The sequence below is a fragment of the Neovison vison genome, chromosome 11 (assembly GCF_020171115.1).
Source record: "Neovison vison isolate M4711 chromosome 11, ASM_NN_V1, whole genome shotgun sequence".
NCBI lineage: Eukaryota > Metazoa > Chordata > Mammalia > Carnivora > Mustelidae > Neogale > Neogale vison.
Window position 1 is genome coordinate 63,880,982 of NC_058101.1, and position 25,410 is coordinate 63,906,391.

The following is a 25,410-nucleotide window of genomic DNA, read 5'->3' on the forward strand; positions in this document are numbered from 1 at the left end:
CACAATGCACACTCTAGTGTCTACACCGTGCAGGGACACGTGGTGTGAGTCCAAACAGAAGGGAACTGGGGTGGGATACAGAGATGGATGGATACAATCTCCCTCCCTCCACCCCAGAGAGCTCAGGGTTTAATACAAGAGCAAGACAGAGAACCAGTGTCCCATAAGCCAACAACAATGGAGAAGGTGCCCCCAGAGTAACCTGAGATAGACATTCGAGGAACAAGTAATTCTGATTGGGGAAATTGGAGAAGCTGCGAGTTGAGCTTGGGTAGCTGGATAGAAGAAAGGGCATTCCTGGAAGTGGGGAGTAGAGCCTGAGCACAGGCCCAGCAGTGCAGCAGACTTCAGGGGATGCATCCAAGATAATGGTAAAAAATGAGAAATGAGCCTAGATCACTGAGGGCCTTGAGTACCAGGCTAAGAAAATCAGATTTTTTTCGGTGAACAGGGGGATATCTCCAAAGGGCTTGAAGGAGAAGAGGACAGACTCCTCAAAGAGGATATCCTTTTTCCATTGTATATGCCGCAGTGTGTAGCTCATAGTTGGACTCACAAGAAATGCAGATAAAGGGATTTTTAAGTCTATATACTGAGACCCACCAAAGAACCAGGGATTCCAGAACTATACCCCCATTCTGAAGCTTTAACTGACCTTTGTCCTGCACCAGCACCTCCAACTCCTCCCGAACACCATCGTACCAGCTTGTGATGTCCACATGGAGGGAATAGTCGCAGCAGGATTTGGTGTCAGCTGCCTCATGCCATTTCTCGAAGGAGGTCAGAAGGCTAGACCCAGGTTCAGGGACAACATGGTCAACTGTGAAAGAAAAATATGCATCATTCCAAAATGCATAGGACCTGAGCTGTTCCAATGGTGGCCTCAAATACCCTCTTCACCCAATCATCATCACAATCACACCATCATCACCACTGACATCATCATCACCACCACCTTAATCATCACCCTCACAATCAACCCCTCATCAACACCATCACCATCATCAACACCGTCCCCAACATCATCATCACCATTACCATGATCATTATGTCATCATCACCATCATCATCATCATCACCACCATCACCATCACTATTATCAACATCTCCATCATCACCATCATCATAATCATCACCATCATCATCACCATCACCACCTTCATCACCATCACCACCCTCTCCATCATCACTCCCACCACCATCATCAATATTGCCATCACTCTCACATCATTACCATAACCATCAGCAGTGACATCGTCACCACCATTGTCATTGTCATCAGCAGCAACAGCAGCAGTATCACAACTATTTATTGAATGCTTATTATGCCCCAGACACTGCCACCAGGCTTTCCATAAATTATCTCATTAAATCCTCGCAACCATCCTGTGAAGTGAATATTAATATCTCCAGTGGCTGAAGAAGAAACTGAGGCTCAAAGAGGGTAAGGAACTTGTCGAAAGTCACACAACTAGGTAAATGGTAGGAAGAAGACCTATGGAGTCCCGTCAGCTGCAGTTGGAACCCCTTACTACTACTCCATGCTGCCACAGCTGAAAGGTACACAACCTTATAAACTAAAAGCATGTTAACTTCATCACCTCTTTTCAAAATAAAATCTTAAATGTAAAGCAAATGAAAGCGGAGATGCCTGACTTTTAAACCCCACTTGACTTTGCATATCCGTCTAGCTACTACCCTGTTTCCCTAACATCAACCCTTCACAGCCAGACATCTATAAAGTACAGCTTTATTCTCTGCCCACTCATTCCTCTACTGTCGAAATCATCAGCCTCTGCACTTAATTCCATCTCAATGTCTCTAGATTTAATGGAAACATCCAATCCTGACTCCAATGGACCTCCTGGGACACAGTGAATCACTCCCTGCTCTTGGCTTCCATGACGACATGGCTTTCTGGCTTTTATTCTACTTCTGTGGCCATTTTTCTTCAGTCTCCTTGTAGACTCTTCTGCCTCTACTTGGCCATTAAATGGTCAAATTCCCTATGGCTTGGTCCACCCTTCAATGCACCTGCTCACTAAAATGTACCGTTCCCTCTTAGCTGCAGAACTCTGACCTCAGCTCTTTCCCTGACCTCTCCACCAGGAAGACTCAAAAGCACATCAAGATTAAAATGTCCCAAGCCTCGTGCAACATTGTTCCCCCTTCCCCTTGCAAATCTGGTCCCCTACAACCCCTTCAGCTTGAGGCTACCATCTTAATTCCACAACTAGGATCCCAAGGGTCATTCTTGACACTTTCTTTCTCTCAGGTACTCCCATCACCCATCACCAAGTACTTATATTTTCCTCCTACATATCCCCAGAGCTGTCCATCTCTGTCCACCTCCATGGCCACACTCCTCATCCTAGCTACCCTCTTCTGTCAGCTGAGCTACTACAATCACTTCCCCCTGGTCCAGCCACATCTGATCTAGGCCACTCTATTCTGGTCTCTTTAAAACCCAAAGCAGATGGCATCATTCCTTGCTTGAACTTCAATGCCTGCTCATTGCCCATTTGAAAAAGTCCAAAATTCTTACCTCAGCCATCAAGACCCATCAGTACCAGCCTCACCTTCCAGTCTTACCTCACGTGATCCCATCTCTGAATCTTTGCACTCATGCCTCACAGGCCTTCTTCTGTCTCTTCAATGCAAGCTGTGTCCTCCCATCACAGGGGCTTCACACATGCTGATCCCTCTTCCTGGAGCCCTGCTCCCCTCCACCCTCTTCACCCAGTGAATTCATATTCATCCTTTGGACCTCTGCATGAATGCTGCATTTTCAGGGAAGCCTTCCCTGAGCTCTCTGCCCCTCAGCTCAAAGCTCTTTGCACCCCTTTATGTTGTAGTCCTAGTCACAGATTACAGACATGTGTGTATAGTTATACATGATCTGTATAACTCCCCATAAGACTGCAACCACTGTGGTACCAGCACCATGTCCACTTTGGTGCTTCCCTCCCCTAACACGTAGCACAGAACCACCCTCAATAAGTATCTGTTGGATGACAACATGGGGTGGGGACTCAGAACCTTCCCACCCCTCACGATGGTCCTCCTAGTGCTTCCACGAGTTCTTGGGGTTCCATGAAACACATTGTAAAAATCACCCTTTTCCAGATGGGGTGGATAAATCCCCGGCCCTAAGGGTCTCAAGGGAGCAAAGCAAGACCCTGGAGATCCTGACTCTTGATTCGGGGCTCTGTCCTCTACTCCACATAGGTCCCCTGAGCCTGTAACTTCCCTCTCCACTTCCCAGCACTGTGTGAGCTTCTATCTCCAAGTATTTGCCACATGTCATGCACAACACCCAGGAACCTCATGTGTGTCTTCCAGCAATGTTATGCTGGGGGAGACTCAGATAATAAAGCCCATCCTACAGATGAGAAAGCTGAGGCACAGGGAGGCTAAATACTGCCCACAGTCATAGTGGTGCTGAGTGGCAGTGATCAGGATCAAACCCAGAGAGCTGGGGTCCAAGTCCAAATCCATCCAGGTCCAACACTGGGGCTCCTCCCACTTTCCCAACCAGCAGACAAAAGACTGTCTTGTGGAGAAGGAACCAGGACTGTGCTTGCCTCATGAGCTGGGTCTTCCCCTCCTGAATCAGGGGGACAAGGAGGCTCTGACACATGAGCTCCACCTGCCATGGCCAACTCTAGCCCAGCATACTTCCAAAGGGATTCCTAGGAGGGAGAGAGATGGGCAGCCAGAGAGCCTAACAGTTGAAAGAACACTGAAAATCAACTGTTGCTTATTAATTAAAATAATTTATTAAAATGAAATCCAAGAGGGGCACCTGGGTGGCTCAGTTGGTAAAGTGTCTGACTTAAGCTCAGGTCATGATCTCAGGGTCCTGGGATCAAGCCCTGTGTTGGGCTCCCTGCTCAGCAGGGAGTCTGCTTCTCCCTCTCCTTCTGGTTTTCCCCACTGCTCATGTCTCTCTCTCTCTGTCTAATAAATAAATAAAATCTTTAAAAAATTAAAAATAAAAATAAAATAAAATAGAATCCAAGAAAGAAAAGCTACTTCAAAAACTACAGGAGACTGCAAAATACTGTAGAAGAATCCAGGATCCCAGGGAACCTCTGTGCTAGATGACATTGTTTGTACACAATGCCTCCTCCCTTCCTACCTTCACCAGGATTCATGGTGGGCAGAGTGCAATCCCAGGGACTTTGGGCTCTGCCATGCAACTTGCCTTGGCCAACAGAACTTCAGCATGTAAGTGAAGACATGAGGTGGTAAGAGGAGTGGCAAGTTTCTACCAGACTCCTCTTGTACTTCTGCCATCTGCCAGGAGAAGGTCAAGGTTGAGCTGGGTGTTGGTTCCAGGGTGGGAGCTCCATGGTGCCCATCTGAACCCAACCCAAATCCTGAGGCAGAATCACTCCATCCTGCTCCTAGTGCCTCTGATCATTCACCAAGAGAACAAGTGACGCTTGAAGTCTGGGGACTATTCATTATGTAGCGTTATCCTGGCATTACTGCGTCAACACTAATTAGAACAACCACTTTCCCACTGTGTCACCTTCAGCAACTTTTTTCAGCCTCTCCTCTCCCATCTTTCTTCATAACACCTATATCCCCTGTCCCAAAACTTTAGCCATGTGCACACCAGGTTCAGGAATTTTTTGCTTTATTTCCCTACAAACCATATCATTCTTTCCTTAATACTTTTCTTTAGATCAGCTCACCATTTCTAAAAATTTAAATGTTAATTTCAATCTCACCCAATGCAACAGCACCCATGATGTGGTAGTGCTAGTTATTTATCTTCCAATGCATTAAAATAATTTAAACTTTTAAGTGTCTGGATTGCCTATAAAATCCTCTCTGTACCACCAGTGCCAGTCTTTATGGTAGGTTGTGGTGAGAATTACATGAATTGGTCCCCTGAGCAAATTGCCTAGTGTAGATTGAGAATGTGGTGTTTCTGTTGCCACTGGTGATGACGAACCAAAGTCTCTGCCCATGTGCCTAAGGCAGGGGTTCAACTCACTAATCATCGTGGTCCCGCCTGCCAGCGCTGCCCTGGTCCCTTGGAAGAAGTCATCGGCAGCAGTCATCCCCTGGGACGGCTTCTGCAGGTACGTGTTGACATCGATACCTCCAGGAATCACCATCCGTCCATTGGCCTCGATGGTCTTCACTCCACCAGGAACTATTAAGTTCTCTCCTATTTGTCTGGAAACAAACAACCAAATTGGCCTTTGGTTCTTAAAGGAAAGACAACATGGCAGCCAACTGTGCAGCTTCAGTTCCATTAGGTAAACATTCCTGAGCCAGGTCCTAGGCAGGGCACTGGGTAGACAAAGAATGCTCAGGCAGGAGTAGGGAGTATAAGGTGGGCTGCTTCACCAGTCCAGGAATCCGGGAAGTCTTCCAGGGCATGGTGGTGGCAAAGGGTCCTCAGACTAGCCTAGAGCTCCAGAGTTCTTAGAACACTTTTATCAACCACTTTGATGATCCAGATTGCAGGAGACAGGGTGTACTGTCCCCCTAGCTCTGCAGACCATGAGAGGTAGTGTTACAGGCTGAAGTGGGACCCTCCCAAAAGCTGTATGTTGATGCTCTAACCCCAAGGACCTCAGAATGTGACTGTATTTGAGGACTGGACCTTTACAGGGACAATAATGGTAAAATGAGTTTGTCCCTGTGGGCCCTAATCCAATAGGCTTGGTGTCTTTGTAAGAAGAGGAGATCAGAACACAGACCCGTACAGAGGGTTGACCACATGAGGACATGGGGAGAAGATGGCCATCTACACTCCAAGGAGAGAGGCCTCAAAGAAACCCACCCGCCAACCTCCTGATCTCAGACTTCCAGCCTCCAGACCCACAAGAGAATGAACATCTGTTGTTTAAACTGCCCAGTGTGTGTGGTATGTTGTTAGAGCAGCCATGGCAAGCTAATGCAGACAGGCAACTGGGATTATCATTTTCACTCTCCTGGGCACTGGAAGCTACTTAGCTTCCCAGTCCCTGCAAGAAAAAGCCACGAACATCGTAGCACCAGACTGGAGGGAATCACACTGGGGACAGCAGAATTTTTCTGAACCTGCTGACATCCCTTCTGTTCCCCAACGTATTAGGTGCCAGAAGGGGTAGAAATTCCAAAGGGAGGGAGAAGGGAGAAGAGCCCAAGAAATTGGAAGACTTCCCCCCTACGGTGGCAGCTGTTTCATCTGTTGGAACCACAGGCAGGAGACATATTGGAAGGGAGGCTCAGCCAGAACTAGGACAAAGAAGAGAGCCTCCAAGGTCAACGCCTGGTGAAGACCACAAGGTCTGAACAGGAGCACTTTTTATTTAAAAAAAATACAGTGGCTCTGAACTCTTCAGATGAGGCAACAATACTGTTAGATACAGAAAACACCCGTAATGAAGATACAGGCAAGTGTTGCTGCAGGGACCACCACGTCAGGTCCCAAAGAGAATCCACACCCGAGCAGCTGAAGCGGACGATCCTGGCTCCTCTGGACCCCTGCACAGGGTTGGTCTAAGCAAGTTATGGTGGGTGGGAAGAGGGCTCCTCTTGGGCTCTCCCACAGAACTGGGGCATTGTACTCTGTCCTGAAACTGAAAATAATTCTAGCAAAAACACGAGGCCAGGGACCACTACTGTGACCACACCCACAAACATGGTGCTGCTGCCTCTAACGCCATGTCCTTCCCTCTGTCACCTGCAACTCGATGTGCAGACTCCAGCTGTGCCCGATCCTCCTACTGTCCAGCTCCAAACACATGGAGATATGTTAGGAGCTGAAGAGCAGGGGGTCCAGGAGGAGATGGCCCCAAACCTTTCACCTGGAGCAGGTCACCCCTGAGAGCTGGCTCTCCTAAGCACTTTCCAGATCATCTCATTTCATGCTTCAACTGGCTTTTCAAGAAAACGGGATCCTGTTCAAATGGTTAATGCTGGCAAAGGCTTGGGCGTGACCCAGAGTGGGCATTGGGCTATACATACACACAGCCCCTCGTGTGGGTACCTGGAGCCTGAGTGGGTGTGTGACTCAGTCACCATGTTGCGGTGCCAAGTACTACCGTTAGGGGTCCATTTTAAAGGCATGACAGTTGCTTCTCTTTATAGGAAGTAAACACATTCTGCAAAGGGGGAAAATGGAATTCAGAGAGGTATGTTGACTTGTCCAAGGCTGCACAGCAAGTCAGTGGTGGGTATGGACTCAAGCCAAGTCCCCCCAAGTCTAATATAATATCTAGCCTCTGCCCACCAACCTTACTTGCCTTCCAGCTTCTCTTACATTGAAGGAGCAGGTTCTCTCCGGACTGGGATTAACCCAGATGGAACTGCCAGTGCATTAGGAGAAAGAACGCAAATGGTTCTCAATGGCAGTATGTGCAGAACAGGAGGCTCCATGAATTAGCCAGAATTATTCTCCCTCCCCGCACCCCCAACACCACCCTCGCCCCCCACACAAGTGCTCCGCGGCTAGCGTCTGAGTCACCAGCCCTCGCAAACTGAATGGAACCCTCAGTGAATCCTAACTGATTTAACACAAACACAGCTGACACGCTTTCAGGAAAACTGGGCAAATGGCCACAAAAGAGAAGAATTCTTGGTGTTCAATCAAAGGGAAGGAGCATAACTGAGCCTCCTTATGCCAGGCTGTGCCTGAGGTCAGTATAGGCGGTCCCTCTGGGTCTCAGCCCTCCCACCCCTGCCCCCCAGCCAGCAGGGCTCCGTGCTCCAAATGAAAATCCAAAGACTCACTCTGCTTAGTGAGGTGTGGGGAGGAGAAAGAGTCAAATAAAAAGGGGTTTCTGACTAAGAGGAATTGACAAATAATGAATTGTAGACACTGCATATTTCTTGAACACTCGGTCTACCAAAGTCCCTAAGATTCCAGGTGTTCACTCATACAGCAAGCACTTAATAAATGCAGCTTGCCCGGTAAGCACTTGCTTCACATATACACATCTTGAACTGCAAGGCTCCTGCAGAGCTAACCTCAATCCCATGTGACAGGTGGGTAGGTGGTCCTGCAAAAGGGTCAGCATCCTTTACCCCCATGCCCCAGAACCCTGAGGCCCCACAAAACAGAGTTCACCCCGGAGTGGTTGTCTCTATCGAAGCAGGGGGTTGACCTAGAAACATCACTCCCCCACCACCTCTGCCTCTCTCCCTCTCGTTCCAGCCTGTACTATGACCAAGAGCCCAAGGTCCTGACAGGCCAGGGTTCCTCTGCTACACTTCCTATCAATACTCCTGGTACCTCTCGTATCCGGCACTGACTAAGGCCATGTCCCTAGTCAGGGTCAAGTTCAGCTTGGGGACTGTGGGGACAGGCACACAGGCTGGCCAGCAGAGGAATGCTGCCAGCATGGGCGTCAGGGAAAGTTTCCTGGAGGAGGAACCACATGAGCAAGACCCACAGGACAGATAGGGGTTGGGGAGTGAGGTGGGGGGAGGGCAGTGAAATGAGAATGTGGGGTGGGGCAAGGTGTTCCAGCCAGAGGATTTATGGGTGCAAGGTTCCAGGTGAGAGCTGCTGGGCTATGTCAGCGGGTACCATGTTTTCAGTGTGGCTGGGAAGAAGCAAAAGGAAGGAATCCAGCAAAGGAAGAGAGGCTTGGGCAGGACTTGAAATGGTTGGAATCTGGGACTGGAGTTGGGGTAGGCAGAGGGAGGCAGAGAAGGGCTCCATGCTCTCCTGAGCTCTTCACTGGACAGGTTGTGGACATGGTCTCTCCATGTTCATGGCCATCCACAGCTCCCTCTTAGCCCCTCACCTACTCCCCCCTCCCCTCTTCCCTCCCTCCCTCCCTCCCTTCCTCCCTCCTCCTTCCTCCCTTCTAACCGTCCCCTCTCCACACCTCCCCCACCCTCCTCCTCCTCATCAAAGCCTACAGGGCACCAGAAGGTCCCTTAACAGACCCCATTTCCATTTGACCTTCACCTCATTCACATTCCCCTCTGCCTTTCCTTCCTGCTTCAGCAGCCCAGGCTGGAAGCTGAGACAGTCTCTGGCTCCTACTCTTCCAGACTCCAGGGGAAGATGGCGGAGCAACGAGCGAAACCAGGGCACTCACCATGTGAAAGAAAGAGAGCTGAACCTCTCCGTGACTAGCCAGTAAAATGTGGTCGCCCCATCAAAACCAGTCTGGTGTTGTGGGCTGAGCTGGGAGCTCCCTAACTTCTATGTTGAAGCCCTGACCCCCAGCATCTCAGAATGTGACTGTATTTGGAGACGGGGCTTCTCAAGAGGTGACTACATTAAAATGAGGCCATTAGGGTGGGGCCCTTATCCAACAGGAGGGATGTCCTATGCACATGCGCACATGGGATGACCCTGTGAGCGCAGGGTGGGAAGACACCCTCCAAAAGCCAAGGAGAGAGATCTCAGACGGAACCGCCCCCACCAGCACCCTGAGCCAGGACTGGCAGCCTCCAGTCCGGGAGAAGTAAATGTCTCTTGTTTCAGCTGTCCAGCCTGGGGTTTTTTGTTACAGTGACCGAGCAGATGGAACACCCTGGGATGTCACAGTGAGAGAGGAAGCCAAAAGGGACAGAGTGCAGGAACCCTCCAGCCCAGTGCAGACCACGGCCCTGTCCTAACATTCTTCCTTTTTCTCCTGGCTCCCTCCACCCAATCCAGACACTGTGGGCAGGTCACAGAGCTGTAAATTCAGTCCTGTGTATTAGGGGGGCCTCTGCGCCTTGCCCCGAGCTGACAATGTGGGGCAGCATTTGGACCTCACTGTCCTGCCAGGTGTACTTCCCACCTCCTTGTGCTTCTGATGGCCTGCATAGGGCTGGTGCAGCGGGAACATTCCAGAATCTCTAGACCCTCCCCACCTGCAGTTTCGACCTCCCCAAATCTTTGTATCCCTGATATTCACAGCACAGTCATTCTGGGCAGAACTCTAAGGGCCCAGCAGCCTGGGGAGACTGGCTTTTTTTTTTTTTTTAAAGAATTATTTATTTGAGGGACGCCTGGGTGGCTCAGTTGGTTGGACGACTGCCTTCGGCTCAGGGCGTGATCCTGGAGTCCCGGGATCGAGTCCCGCATCAGGCTCCCAGCTCCATGGGGAGTCTGCTTCCCTCTCTGACCTTCTCCTCGCTCGTGCTCTCTCTCACTGTCTCTCTCTCTCTCTCAAATAAATAAATAATAAAATCTTAAAAAAAAAAAAAAAAAAAAAAAGAATTATTTATTTGAGAGAGAAAAAGAGACTGAGAGAGCAAGCAGAGGTAGACAGAGACAAGCAGACTCTGCTGAGCAGGGAGTCCAACACAGGGCTCCATCTCACAACTCCTGAGCTAAAATCAAGAATTAGATGGTCAAGCAACCAAGCCATCCCAACACCCCAAGACTGGCTTCTTAAAACCCATGTTTTGGGGATGCTGGGCAGGCTCAGTCAGGGGAGCAAGCAGCTCTAGATCTCAAGGTCTTAAGTTTGAGCTCCACATTGGGCGTAGAGCTTACTGAAACAATAAAATCTTCAAAAAAAAAAAAAAAAGGTGTGTTTTGGTCAACTCACTTTATAAGTCCATCTTCCAGGTAGACATCGGCATAGAAGGACTGATCATCATTGATGATCCGTCCACCCTTGATGAGGAGCCGGTCACTCTGAAAAGCCAAGCAAAGTATCAAGTGTCACTAGGGAAAAGCCAAGAATTTTTGTTTTAACTTTTAATAATAAAGTTATCCAAGTATTTTCAAAAGTAAAGAAATGGCATAAAAAAGCCCCCTCACGTCCATCACCCAGACTCAAAAGCTTCAGTGACTGGCTACTCACATTTCACCTCTTCTACCTCCCCCCACACACCCCACTGCTCTAACACTTCAGTCTTCTTCTTGCTCAGGTATTGTAAAATAAATCCCAAACAGCATAACCCACCACCTAGAAATACCTCGGGATACATCTCCAACCATTAAGGGATTTCTAAATAATCGGAAGCACAACCCATCATGTCAATGGACCCAATTCACAGTAATCCTTTCCTAGGTGTTAAGAGTCCACCCTCGATTTTACGTGCCTTTCCAGTGGGTGATTCGAGCGGGGCTCTGTCTTCAGTCCCCACCCTGATCTGCCTCTCTGTGGCCTGCCAAGATCTATACCAGCCTTCCTTCCCCTCTGACGCCGTTCATTTGTTGAAGAAATGAGATCATTCATAGAACACGAGTTTATTAGGGTGTTATTACTGAATAGAATAAAACTCCATTTAGAGACCTTCTAAAAGCTAACAGAGAGACTATAAAATAAAGAGAACTCCCCCAGAACAACCTCCAGTCAAACATCTGAGGTTTCTCTCCACCGTTCTCCCCACTCCCCATGGTTGTGATGACTGCTAGCATGCCTCCACTCATCCGTGCCCCCATTATGCGCTGGCTCACTGCCTCAGCTCTCAGCATAGGGCCAGGCCCTGAGGGGCCAGGATGGAGCAGGGACAGAGAGGGAGGTGCTCTCCTGGCGCGGACGGTGGGAGAGGCAGAGGCTTAAGAAGCCACGGGTTTACAGGGTTACAAGAGGAAAAGGAGAGGGCGCCCACCATGGGAGCAAAGAGAAGGTGCTGCTACCCTTACCAGAAACCAGACCAGGCCAGCTCACACCTAAAAAAGTAAGTTGAGATGAGTTGTTCCAAACAAGCATTAGGGAAGAAGGCAAGGGAAGGCAAACCTTCAGAGTCTAGACAGAGACAACTGGTAGCCAAGGTCCATAGGCAGCAAAAAACACAGCAAATTCTAGGAGCCAAAAAGCACACAACTATCTCCTTTTTGCATTGTATCATGAGAGTGTCCCCAAGTTATTACTGGTTCTTCATAATCATAAGTGACTACAAAATATTCCATCTTCTGGATACACAATAAATTGTTTAGTGATCTGCCTACTGTTGGACACTTATTTTCATGTTTTTACAATGGTATGTATTGCTGCAATGACCATTTCTGCACACAAAGCTTTTCGTTCAGCTTGAATTGTTAGAATCAATTCCCAGAAGCATAACAACTGGGTCAAACAGTATAAACCTCATTGATGGCCCTTGATAAATATGATGAAATAGCTTCCCAAAAGTATTGCTCCAATTTGCCACGCATAAAATCAGCAAGCACCCTGCATTATTATTAATACCTATTTGTTAATTTGCATTTCTTGGAGGTTGAGAATTATTTTGTCCTGTGCTTATTTATACTTGCACTATCTCCCAGCTGGAGATGCAGGGATGAATGAAACACACAGTCTCTGTCTTTAAGCACCAGCCTTTGGGTAGGGAGAGAGACAGTCAATAGACAATCGGGGTAGACAATTCCAATGGAGTGTCTTCCATAGGTTTCCCTGAAAGCAGAGCCTGAGACAAAGGATTGGAGGCCGATAATGTCTATGGAGATGACTGCATAAACCGGAGTGAGGAAGTAGGGAGAGGCAGGCAGGCACACAAATCCCATACAGACTGTTCCCTGATCTGGCAAACAGTGGGGTTAACTGGGGCTTGATCCCACCAGGACCCTCTGAGGAACTGTACAAAATACAGCTCAGAGTGGTCCCTATGGTCTCAGGGCATCAGCCATGAGAGGAAGGCAGAAGACACTACACAAGCCCAGAGAACAAGGGTTAACCCAAACTAAAGAATCAGGGAAGGCTTGCTGAACAGAAAGAGAGCATGCAGCCTGCCGCTCAGGACCCTCTTGTGGCATTGTGCATCAGCCCTGTATTTCCTTCAGAGTGAAAGCCAAGGTTAGTGAGACTCGATGTAATCTGGAATCTCACTACCCAGGCAATGTCCACTCTCTCACTGGCTTCAGGTCTCTGTTCAGCATCACTTACCTGAGAGCCCCCTGGCTGCCCTGTCTGGAACACTAGACACCTCTGCCCTACCAGCAAACCGCACACCACTGCCCACTCTACTTCATAGTACCAACTACAGTACACCCCACACACTATATATTCACATGTTTATCTAAAATGTGACTTGCCCACTGACATCAGAACTGTGGGGCTCCCCCATTGACAGGGTCAGACACAACTCATGGGGGACTACTGCATACACGTTGATGTGGATAATGGTGACAGCTGAAATGGTGCCCTGCAGCTGTCCTGACAAGACTGTTAGCTTCATGGGGGTTAAGATTTTCCCTCTGCATCTCTGATACTCAGACACAGCCTAGCTGGTTGATGGATGGATGGATGGATGGATGGACAGATGGACAGATGGAAGGATGGACAGATGAACAGATAGATGGATGGGTGGATAGATGGACAGATGAATAGACGGATGGAGGGGAGGATGGATGGACGGATGGACAGATGGATGGACGGACAGATGGACATATAGACAGATGAACAGAGGGATGGATGAATGGATGGACAGATGAATGGATGGACAGATGTACAGACAGACAGATGGACAGATGGATGGATGGGTAGATGGATGGAAGAATGGATAGACGGATGGATGGATAGACAAATGGGTGGGTCCCTGAACTGATTCTTGGAGGATCAAGAATGGAATCTTGATGGAGAGCAAAGGTATCACAGCCATGAGACAAGGAACTATGGGCCATGAGGCAGGGAAGACAAGTATAAGCCAACACATCCTGCTCCCCAGCAGGATGGGCTCTGGCTTCAAGCTCAACCACTCTCAGGCCCTACAACTTGCCTTTTAGCCCTAAGATAGAAGTCAGCCACAACTTGCACAATCCCCCTCCAGAGCCAAGGGAAAGAGGAGGTTGGGGCTCTACATATCCAAAAGGAGAGATAAAATGGTGTGCAGATTTCCCCAGGCTCCAGAAAGCAGAAAAATGTGAGTCATCAGCAGCAGCTGGTGCATGGCTTCCAGAACATGGCCCCCCCATGGGGGCTCTGTCACATTTAATAGAGGGCTTTACAGACTCAGCCTGAAAGGTAGTATTTAAAGTACAGTGCAGGGGGGGACAAGATGGCGGGGTACTAGGAAGAGGCGTCTTTTCAGCTGGTACCCCAAAGTGAGCTGATTACCTACCAAAGAACTCTGATCACCCATGAAATCAGCCTGAGATCAGAATTATACACGTCTGGATCTCTACAGGGGCAGAAGACGCCAGTGAGCAGGTAAAGCGGAATGGGAACAGCGGACTGATATCGGAAGATAAACAAAAGGGGGAGGGAGCCACCAGAGGCGACCGGTGCAAAAGTAATACCCCGATACGAGCGAGAGTGCCCTGCGTCTGGGGACCAGCATTAACTCGGAGACTGGTTGAAAGCACTCCAAAAGAGCAAAGATCGCGGGGGCAAACTGTGGGAATCGGGGCGGCTAGGGACAGGGGCTTGAGTCCCCGGTCCCAGACGGCCTCCCCGGCGCGGAGGCAGAGAGAGTGCGGCGGGGAAACCGGCTCCTGGTCCCTAAGCCGCCAGCGTGCCCCAGAGCGCGGGGTTCCGGCTCCTGTGAGGGGATGGGAGCCGGTCTGCAGAACGCGCGCTAGCCCTACCACAAAGCTTGAGATGCGCGTGCACGTCGCTCCAGCTCTCCTGGGTTTCTAAGGCCCTGGGGCGCTTCTTGACCCGGGCCATTGTTTCAAAGTCTAAGCCTCGCGCCCGCGAAACTCTTCCCCGGACAGAGGCGCGCAAAAGCCCAGCCTGCGGCTTACGGACCAGCGCCCCGTTCTCAGTGCCCCAGACGCGCGCCCGACCCACAGCCGCCTCTGAAAAGAGGTGCGCGCAAGCCGGGCACTCCCAGCCCCGGCCAGCGGCAAAATCTCAGTGTGCGATCGCTGCTTGGAACCTCTCTGGCGGTCAGGAGCTCCCAGACAGCCGCCACTGCCTTGGCTTTGGGGACGAGCAAAAGATCCTGCGCCCCCAGGGTCTTTAACTTGGAACCTGCACTGCCAGCATCCAAGGGGGAATTTATTCAGCTTCTGCACCCAGACTGAGGCTTCTGAGATGGAGATCAGGAAGTGTTCCAGGGTGCACCTTGACTGCACCAGAGTTGATACATCCAGCTACATCTGTTCAGTCTTCTCCCACCAAAATGACTAGGAGGAGGAATGCCCAACAGAAGAAAAATACAGAGGATGGACCTTCCGCAACAGAGCTAACGGCTATCAACATAGACAATATGTCGGAAAGAGAATTCAGGCTAACAATTATCCAGGCAATAGCTAGGTTGGAGAAAGCCATGGATGACCAAACAGAATTGATTAGAGCCGAACTGAAAGCGACCAGACAGGATGTTCACAATGTTAGGGCGGAGCTTAAAGCTACCAGGGAGGAGGTCCACAATGCTCTCAATGAGTTCCAATCCAATCTAAACTCTCTCAAAGCTAGGGTAACTGAGACAGAAGATAGAATTAGTGATCTGGAAGACAAACAGATAGAGAGAAAGGATCAGGAGGAAGCCTGGAACAAACAGCTTAGATCCCACGAAAGCAGAATTAGGGAAATAAGTGATGCCATGAAGCGTTCCAACGTCAGAATTATTGGAATTCCTGAAGGGGAGGAGAAAGAAAGAAGTCTAGAAGATGTCGTGGAACAAGTCCTTCATGAAAACTTTCCGAATCTCGCGAATGAAACCAGCGTTCATGTACTAGAGGCTGAACGGTCTCCACCCAAGATTATACACTCCAAAAAAACATCACGACACCTGATAGTCAAATTGAGAAATTATAATTGTAGGTATAATCTCTTGAAAGCTGCCAGGGCAAAGAGGCTCCTTACTTACAGAGGGAAGCCCATCAGAATAACGTCAGACCTGTCCACAGAGACCTGGCAAGCCAGAAGAGGCTGGCAAGATATATTCAGGGCACTAAATGAGAAGAACATGCAGCCAAGAATACTTTATCCAGCAAGACTGACATTCAAAATGGATGGACAGATAAAGAGTTTCCAAGACCGGCAAGACTTAAAAGACTATGCAACCACCAAGCCGATACTGCAGGAAATATTAAGGGGGGTTCTATAAAAGAGGAAAAATCCCAAGAATAGCATTGAACAGAAATATAGAGACAGTCTACAGAAAGAAAGACTTCAAAGGTAACTCGATGTCAATAAAAACGTATCTATCAATAATCACTCTCAATGTGAATGGCCTCAATGCACCCATAAAACGGCACAGGGTTGCAGATTGGATAAAACGACAGGACCCATCCATATGCTGTCTACAAGAGACCCATTTTGAACCTAAAGATACACGCAGACTGAAAGTGAAGGGGTGGAGAAGCATCTTTCATGCCAATGGGACTCAAAAGAAGGCTGGGGTAGCGATTCTCATATCAGATAAATTAGACTTCAAACTAAAGACTGTAGTCAGAGATACAGAAGGACACTACATAATCCTTAAAGGGACTATCCACCAAGATGATCTAACAATTGTAAATATCTATGCTCCCAATATGGGAGCAGCCAATTACTTAAGAAAACTGTTAATCAAGATAAAGAGTCATATTGATATGAATACACTAATCGTAGGTGATCTTAACACGCCTCTTTCAGAATTAGACAGATCATCGAAGCAGAAAATCAATAAAGAAACAAGAGCATTGAACGACACATTGGACCAGATGGACCTCATAGATATATACAGAACATTCCACCCTAAAACAGCAGAATACTCATTCTTCTCAAGTGCACACGGAACCTTCTCCAGAATAGACCACATACTGGGTCACAAATCAGGACTCAGCCGATACCAAAAGACTGAGATTATTCCCTGCATATTCTCAGATCACAATGCTTTGAAACTGGAGCTCAATCACAAGGAAAAGTTCCGAAGGAACTCAAACACCTGGAAGCTAAAGACCACCTTGCTTAAGAATGCTTGGATCAACCAGGAGATCAAAGAAGAACTGAAACAATTCATGGAAACCAATGAGAATGAAGACACTTCGGTCCAAAACCTATGGGATACAGCAAAGGCGGTCCTAAGGGGAAAATATATAGCCATCCAAGCATTGCTCAAAAAAATTGAAAAATCCAGAACACACCAGCTGTCTCTACACCTTAAAGAACTGGAGGATCAACAACAAATCAAACCAACTCCACACATAAGAAGGGAAATCATCAAGATTAGAGCTGAGATCAATGAGGGAGAAACCAGAGATACAGTAGAACGTATCAATGAAACTAGAAGCTGGTTTTTTGAAAGAATCAATAAGATCGATAAGCCACTGGCTACACTAATCCAAAAGAAAAGAGAGAAATCCCAAATTCATAAAATTATGAATGAAAGGGGAGAGATCACAACTAACACCAAGGAAGTAGAAACAATCATCAGAAGTTACTACGAACAGTTATATGCCAATAAGCTTAGCAACCTTGATGAAATGGATGCATTCCTGGAAAAATATAAACTACCAAAATTGAACCAGGAAGAAATCGACAACCTGAATAGACCGATATCTAATAACGAGATTGAAGCAGTGATCAAAAATCTCCCAAAAAACAAGAGCCCAGGACCTGATGGATTCCCTGGGGAATTCTACCAAACCTTCCAAGAAGAAATAACACCTATTCTCCTGAAGCTGTTTCAAAAAATTGAAGCAGAAGGAAAACTTCCAGACTCTTTCTATGAAGCCAGCATTACCCTGATCCCCAAACCAGGCAAGGACCATACCAAAAAGGAGAATTTCAGACCAATATCACTGATGAATATGGATGCTAAGATTCTCAACAAGATCCTAGCCAACAGGATCCAACAACACATTAAAAAGATTATCCACCATGATCAGGTGGGATTCATCCCTGGGCTACAAGGATGGTTCAACATTCGTAAATCAATCAATGTGATACAACAAATTAATAGGAGAAGAGAGAAGAACCACATGGTCCTCTCAATTGATGCAGAAAAAGCATTTGACAAAATCCAACATCCGTTCCTGATTAAAACGCTTCAAAGTATAGGGATAGAGGGAACATTCCTGAACCTCATCAAATCTATCTATGAAAGACCCACAGCAAATATCATCCTCAATGGGAAAAAGCTTGCAGCCTTCCCGTTGAGATCAGGAACAAGACAAGGATGCCCACTTTCACCACTCTTGTTCAACATAGTATTAGAAGTCCTAGCAACAGCAATCAGACAACAGAGAGAAATAAAAGGTATCCAAATTGGTAATGAAGAAGTCAAACTCTCTCTCTTCGCAGATGACATGATTCTTTATATGGAAAACCCAAAAGACTCCACCCCCAAACTACTAGAACTCATACAGCAATTCAGCAGCGTGGCAGGATACAAAGTCAATGTGCAGAAATCAGTGGCTTTCTTATACACTAACAAGGAAAATACAGAAAGGGAAATTAGAGAATCGATTCCATTTACTATAGCACCAAGAACCATAAGATACCTGGGAATAAACCTAACTAAAGAGGTAAAGGATCTATACTTGAGGAACTATAGAACACTCATGAAAGAAATTGAAGAAGACACAAAAAGATGGAAGACCATTCCATGCTCTTGGATCGGAAGAATAAACATCGTTAAAATGTCTATACTGCCTAGAGCAATCTATACTTTTAATGCCATTCCGATCAAAATTCCACCGGCATTCTTCAAAGAGCTGGAGCAAATAATCCAAAAATTTGTATGGAATCAGAAGAGACCCCGAATCTCTAAGGAAACGTTGAAAAACAAAAATAAAGCTGGCGGCATCACCTTACCTGATTTCAAGCTTTATTACAAAGCTGTGATCACCAAGACAGCATGGTACTGGCATAAAAACAGACACATAGACCAGTGGAACAGAGTAGAGAGCCCTGATATGGACCCTCAACTCTATGGTCAATTAATCTTCGACAAAACAGGAAAAAATATACAGTGGAAAAAAGACAGTCTCTTCAATAAATGGTGCTGGGAAAACTGGACAGCTATATGTAGAAGAATGAAACTCGACCATTCTCTTACACCGTACACAAAGATCAACTCAAAATGGATAAAAGACCTCAACGTGAGACAGGAATCTATCAGAATCTTAGAGGAGAACATAGGCAGTAATCTCTTCGATATCAGCCACAGCAACTTCTTTCAAGATACGTCTCCAAAGGCAAAGGAAACAAAAGCGAAAATAGACTTCTGGGACTTCATCAAAATCAAAAGCTTCTGCACAGCAAAGGAAACAGTCAAAAAAACAAAGAGGCAACCCACGGAATGGGAGAAGATATTTGCAAATGACAGTACAGACAAAAGGTTGATATCCAGGATCTATAATGAACTCCTCAAACTCAACCCACACGAAACAGACAAACACATCAAAAAATGGGCAGAAGATATGAACAGACACTTCTCCAATCAAGAAATACAAATGGCTATCAGACACATGAAAAAATGCTCATCATCATTAGCCCTCAGGGAGATTCAAATTAAAACCACATTGAGATATCACCTTACACCAGTTAGAATGGCCAAAATTAACAAAACAGGAAACAACATGTGTTGGAGAGGATGTGGAGAAAGGGGAACCCTCTTACACTGTTGGTGGGAATGCAAGTTGGTGCAGCCTCTTTGGAGAACAGTGTGGAGATTCCTCAAGAAATTAAAAATAGAGCTTCCCTACGACCCTGCAATTGCACTCCTGGGTATTTACCCCAAAGATACAGATGTCGTGAAAAGAAGGGCCATCTGTACCCCAATGTTTATAGCAGCAATGGCCACAGTCGCCAAACTATGGAAAGAACCAAGATGCCCTTCAACGGATGAATGGATAAGGAAGATGTGGTCCATATACACTATGGAGTATTATGCCTCCATCAGAAAGGACGAATATCCAACTTTTGTAGCAACATGGACGGGACTGGAAGAGATTATGCTGAGTGAAATCAGTCAAGCAGAGAGAGTCAATTATCATATGGTTTCACTCATTTGTGGAGCATAACCAATAGCATGGAGGACAAGGGGCGTTAGAGAGTAGTAGGGAATTTGGGTAAATTGGAAGGGGAGGTGAACCATGAGAGACTATGGACTCTGAAAAACAGTCTGAGGGGTTTGAAGTGGCGGGGGGGTGGGAGGTTGGGGTACCAGGTGGTGGGTATTATAGAGGGCACAGCTTGCATGGAGCACTGGGTGTGGTGAAAAAATAATGAATACTGTTTTTCTGAAAATAAATAAATTGGGAAAAAAAAAAAAAAAGAAAAGAAAAAAAAAAAAAATAAAGTACAGTGCGCCAGAAGATCAGCCCCACACTTCTCTTCCTAGAATCAGATGGTGCAGCTTGTGTTCAAATCCACCTCCGTCCCCAACTACTGGCAGATAGTGTATGTAGCTACTGCAAGGGGTCCCTTCTGGTGTTCTCAAGGGGCAAGTGTATTTCTAAACCAGCATGTCCATAACAAGGCAAGAGCTGATGTCCACTTCTTCCTTTTCTTCCTTAACATTAGAAGTGCCTTTGCCTTTTAGTTGGTATTTTTGGAATCATGCTCTTTGGAATTCTAGCACAGAGGGATTTAAGTAGATGCTATTCCCAAAGGGGAATCACAGGTATCGTGAGTTTAGAAAATTCTGGGTTAAGCAGAAACAAAGATCATTTATACAACTGGAATTCCCAGATTCTCTATTTTATTGATGTATAATGTGAATATGTAAGAAGGGAGCTGAATTTACATATTTACCAAACATAGATCTTTTTATGGTATGGAAAATTTGACAAGGATGTTTCCCCAGACAACACCTTAGAAACTGTGCTTTACAAGAGTTAAGCTCCCCAAGCCCATTGGCACCAAGTGGTTCTTATGGAACGTTAGGTCTGATCTGACCTCAGATGGAAACATGGCTTTGAGACGGGGCAGCTTCACACGTTCCCATAACTAATAAGGGTCTAGCATAGACCCAAGGTTCCCTAACTTTCCGCCTAGCACTGTCTCTATCAAACATCATTCTGTCACATATTAAAACATTTTCACACTCTAGAATCCATGACACTCATAATCAGATACAATTTAGAAAGAACCAGGGGTCTGTGAGCCAAGGACCCAGCATTTTAGGGCTCCCTTTCTTCATGCAGGAAATCTAAGTGTAAGATCTCACAATAAGAAGAGTGAATTTGATGGTACATAATTTTTAAGAATTCAACAAAGTAGAAGTCACACATTTAAAAGAAAATGATACCCTGCTCTCACAAATAGCATATATGAACAATGACGAGCTTTGTATAACAACCAGTGTTTAAATACTTGGAAGAAAATGAAATATCTAATCAAAAATTCAACAAAAGTCTAACAGCAGGGTGTGCCAGAGACTGTCATTCATTCTACGGTGATAGCAATGACTTTAAGTGAATTGTGCTCAGCATGGCTCAAGTCCTTGGATCGGTGTTATGGAGGAACAGAATGTCCAGATTCAGATACAAGTTCCAGTCTCTGCCCACTTATTATCCATGTGACTTAACCTCTTCTAGACTTAGTTTCTCCATCTGCAAATGGGGACAATCGTCTCTGTCTCATAAGGTGGTTGGGAAAAGTCCATGTAGTATATATATAAAGCGTTTAGCACAAGCCTAGCCCCTGTAAATACTAGTAGAGTTATGCATTGCTTATTCTTTGCCATCTTCTATAACAGGAACTACGCTCAATAACTATTTAAGGAAGCAGTGTGTGCAACTAAAAGATAAAGTGCTTGCCTTTAAGGAGTTCTCAGGCCAGTGGGGAAGACTGTGAAGTGGGGAAGACTGTGAAGTGCTGAGGCAGAGAGAAGAGAAGAGATAGGGAGGCACACAGAGCCCCTCTCTTCTAGCGCTTCCAGGGGGAAAATTGCTTATCTGAGCTGGAAGAATGAGTAGAAATTAGCCATATGGCAAAGGAGATGAGAGACTGCAGAAAGGAGTATGACATGGGGACAGGCACAGAGGAAGAAGGAAGCTGGTATACTAGGGGATCTGTACGTGGTTTCGTCTGGCTGAAGTATGCCCTTCGAGTGGGGATGTGGAGCGTGTGTAGGTGCCAGCTCATGGGGACTCTAACCCCATGTGTAGACAGAGTCCAGACTGGTCACCATGATCTCAGTAAGATCAAGCACGAGACAATTTTGCAAAACGTATCAAGGGCCTTAAAACTGTTCATGAATTTTGACCTAAAAATTTAGCATGGGATGTCATGCTCCTGGGAATCTGTCCTCAGGAAAATATCCCCAAAACAGGCCAAAGAATTAAGGACAAAAGTGTGATCCAGAATTAATTACAATCTTATAACCATACCACTGATGACGATGAGGTATCATTCACCTGCTAAAATATTTCCCTGGGATTTCTAAGGGTGGACAAAAATGCTAGACAATAAAATGTTAGGTGAAAAAGCAAAATACCAAATTCTGTATATGGTAGTAATTCGAGGTGGGGGAAATAGATCTTTCTGCTAGTAACTGACTCTCCCCAGCAGAGACTGTGGAGGTACTCACATGTCCCATTGTCCCTTGCACAGCCTCTGCCACAACACTGAGCCCATGTCAAAGTCACTGTTCATGTGCCCATCTCCTACAGGACAGGGCATCCCTTCGTGGCTAGCAGTGCCTGGGGTAATTCATCTCTAGATCCCCAGGGACCAGCCAGGAGTGTTTAGCAAATGTTTGCTGAGCAGCAGGAGAGGTGGTGAAAGACAAGAGGTTAGGAGAAAGGGAAGAAGAAGAGAATGTCTGAAAAGAAGGAGGAAGGGAGTAAGAAGGAGAGGATAGAAGTGGGAGATAGAGAGGGAAGGAAACGGACAAGAAGGAAGAAAGGAAGGGAGGAAGAGAGGATGGGGCAAGAAACAGAGAACTGGAGAAAAGAGCAAACAGACACATTAGAAATCTCTTTCTCTGGTTTAAAATTCCCTGAAAGCCTAAGCCTGCTGCCCAGGAAGAGAAGCTGCCTTAATGCAAAGCCTGCACAACACAGATGGTGCTAAAGGAAACCCTCAGGAGGGGCCCACATAAACCTTGCTTCTGGACAGTAATCACATCTCTGCCAAAGGTCTGTGAGTCAGAGAAGAAGCCCAGAGAAGGGAAGGTCTTGTCTGCAAACCTGCTATCATCTCCATAAAGCCCCAACTGGGAGAGAGCTGGTGCTGGCAGGACACCTTCATTCTCTTCACAAACACTAAGTATTATGTAGAATGCTGCTTACAAAAATTAGCCCTCAAAGCTTCAGACATCCTTACCCATACAACAGCAAAGTAAAAAACAGTCAGCCTCAGCCAGGAGGGGAGGTCTGGGTCACAGTGAAATTTCTGCATCATCGTCTATCCCTGAGTGAAGCAGGAACGACTCCCTGTGTTGTTCTCCCTCCCGCCTGGTGGGAATAAAATCTGCCATCTCCACTGCAAAATCAGAGGGATGGAAAATCCATTAAGGTCTAGGAGGCTTGGAAGAAAAAAGAGGTGATGTGCTAATCAAATCAACACTTACCCAAAAATCACTAGTTTAGCAACCTTGGGCACCTGGAAAATAGCAGAAAACCAAAGCTGTTATTACAGAGACAGGGAAGACAGTGACTATGTCATCAAGGAAGGGACAATTGAGCTGGGTTCTGAAATATGAGAAGTTCAAAGAAGCCAAAAAAGGAGGAGAAGCAGAACCTTCCAACAAAATAAATAGTGTATAAACAGACACAGTGTTCTTAAAGCTCCAGGTTCTACATAGTCTACAAGGAATGGAAAGTGGACGGTGCATGCTGTCCGTGGTCCTGAACCCTCGTTGAGCATTGGGACCTCAAGGTTTCTCCAAACCCTGAAGTTGGATGGTGAAGTTGCCTCTCCCTTATCCAGCCTTGTAGTTCTTCTTTCTTGGCTGTTATTTTGTAATCTTCATACTCCCAGAGGACAAAAACAATCGTGAGCTATGTTTCACAATGTATGTAGCTGGTTATATTAGCACTAAGGCTTAATACCACCCTTTCAATACTTTAATTCTCCCACCCCAGGAAGTTGGGGGGAGGGAATACGGCCTCATGTCCCCTCTCCTACAATTCTTCACTAAGGTGAAATGCTTCACTAATACTCTAAATCAGAGTAATGAAATGACCAGTCACTCCTTGGGAAAATGAAGAATCCCTTCCTCCAAAGGACTATCATGGAAATGAGTCTCAAAAAGATCTGGGAAGCCCCCACTTTGATAGAAATGTGCTTGACCATGCACGAACTGCATTCTCTTGCAATAAAAGAAATGTCAAGGTGAGTTTTAAAAGTTACCAGTTCTTCAGACTCTATAAGCCACTAATGTTGAGGCTTATGTTTACAACCCAAACATTCAACAGGACAGGTAGGCACACCTCATTCATGCATGTACAACTCATAACAAGGCACCTGAGCCTAGATGCATTCCCCAAACTGACTGGGATTGTCTGCTAAAAATTCCAATCCAGATGATTTGTCAAGATTTTCATTTACCAGATGTACATTACAGGCCAAGAATTTGTTACTAACAAACGCCTCCAAATAATCTTGATATCGGCCCTCTGTGATGAATTGTGCTATTTGTTTTGTAATTCTTTCTGCGTCCCCGCACTTGCCATCCTCCAATGTAGGTGCAGGGTTCTCCTGCCCCACCAGCTGAGGGTACGGTCATTTGACTTGCTTTGACCAAAAGAATGAGAGTGGATGTGAGTACGCCCATCTGAGCACAAGTTTTTTTGTTTGTTTGTTTGTTTTAGATTTTATTTATTTATTCGACAGAGATCACAAGTAGGCAGAAAGGCAGGCAGAGAGAGGAGGAAGCAGGCTCCCCACCAAGCAGAGAGCCCGATGCGGGGCTCGATCCCAGGACCCTGAGATAATGACCTGAGCCGAAGGCAGAGGCTTTAACCCACTGAGCCACCCAGGCACCCCTGAGCACAAGCTTTAAGGGGCAGGTGGATTCAGTTCAATCTTCACAGTCCATCCTCTTCCATGAAGACTGCATGACCCAAAGAGGGAGGCTCTTCCATTCTGAGTCCCAGAAGGAGGGAATATGAGGAGAATACATGACACAAACAGAAGCTTGAAGACAAATCTAGCTAAATTCTGCTACACCTCTGCCACCCACCGACCTATAAGCAATAAATATTTGGGGTTGTAAGTCAGATTACAATATTGTTTGTGATGGGGCATTATTGCATCAGAGTGAACTGATACACCATCAAGATTCTGTGATGAGAGTCATCTGAGAGACTTTCTGGCTCAAATACTTCATGATTCCATGACTCAGTTTCTACCTTTACCCACCAGAGCCCCTGTGCTTTCAGGCTCCCCTTGCAGATCTCCCATTTGACCTTCCCACAGCAGCAAGGGCTGCCATATGGTGCTTCGGCACATCCCACTTATTCCCTTATTCTCAGAAAAACCAGTCCATTTGCTGCTGCTGGGTTTTTTTTGGTTTGGTTTTTTTTTTTTTCTTGCCTCAGGGTGCAGCCTGTCAGCCAGCAGCCCTTTGCCACACTTTCCAGGAAGGCAGGCCTTGAAGTGGCAACCAGCCTGAGACCAAACCTAATTAACACCCATTTGCTCTCCACTTGTGTGGGTAGTGAGCACAGCGGCA

General features: G+C 46.6%; 1 protein-coding gene across 2 annotated transcripts in view; it reads right to left on the reverse strand.

Annotated features, from left to right (window-relative positions):
- CRMP1 (collapsin response mediator protein 1) overlaps positions 1–25,410 on the reverse strand; it is a 79,043-nt gene that overhangs the window by 38,151 nt on the left and 15,482 nt on the right. For both annotated transcript variants that reach the window (XM_044226233.1, XM_044226234.1), the window contains exons 2-4: positions 10,509–10,597; positions 5,009–5,193; positions 656–820 (exon numbers count right to left, since the gene is read on the reverse strand). In XM_044226233.1, coding sequence (XP_044082168.1) covers positions 656–820; positions 5,009–5,193; positions 10,509–10,597 — 439 coding nt within the window. The remainder of the gene's footprint in view (positions 1–655; positions 821–5,008; positions 5,194–10,508; positions 10,598–25,410) is intronic.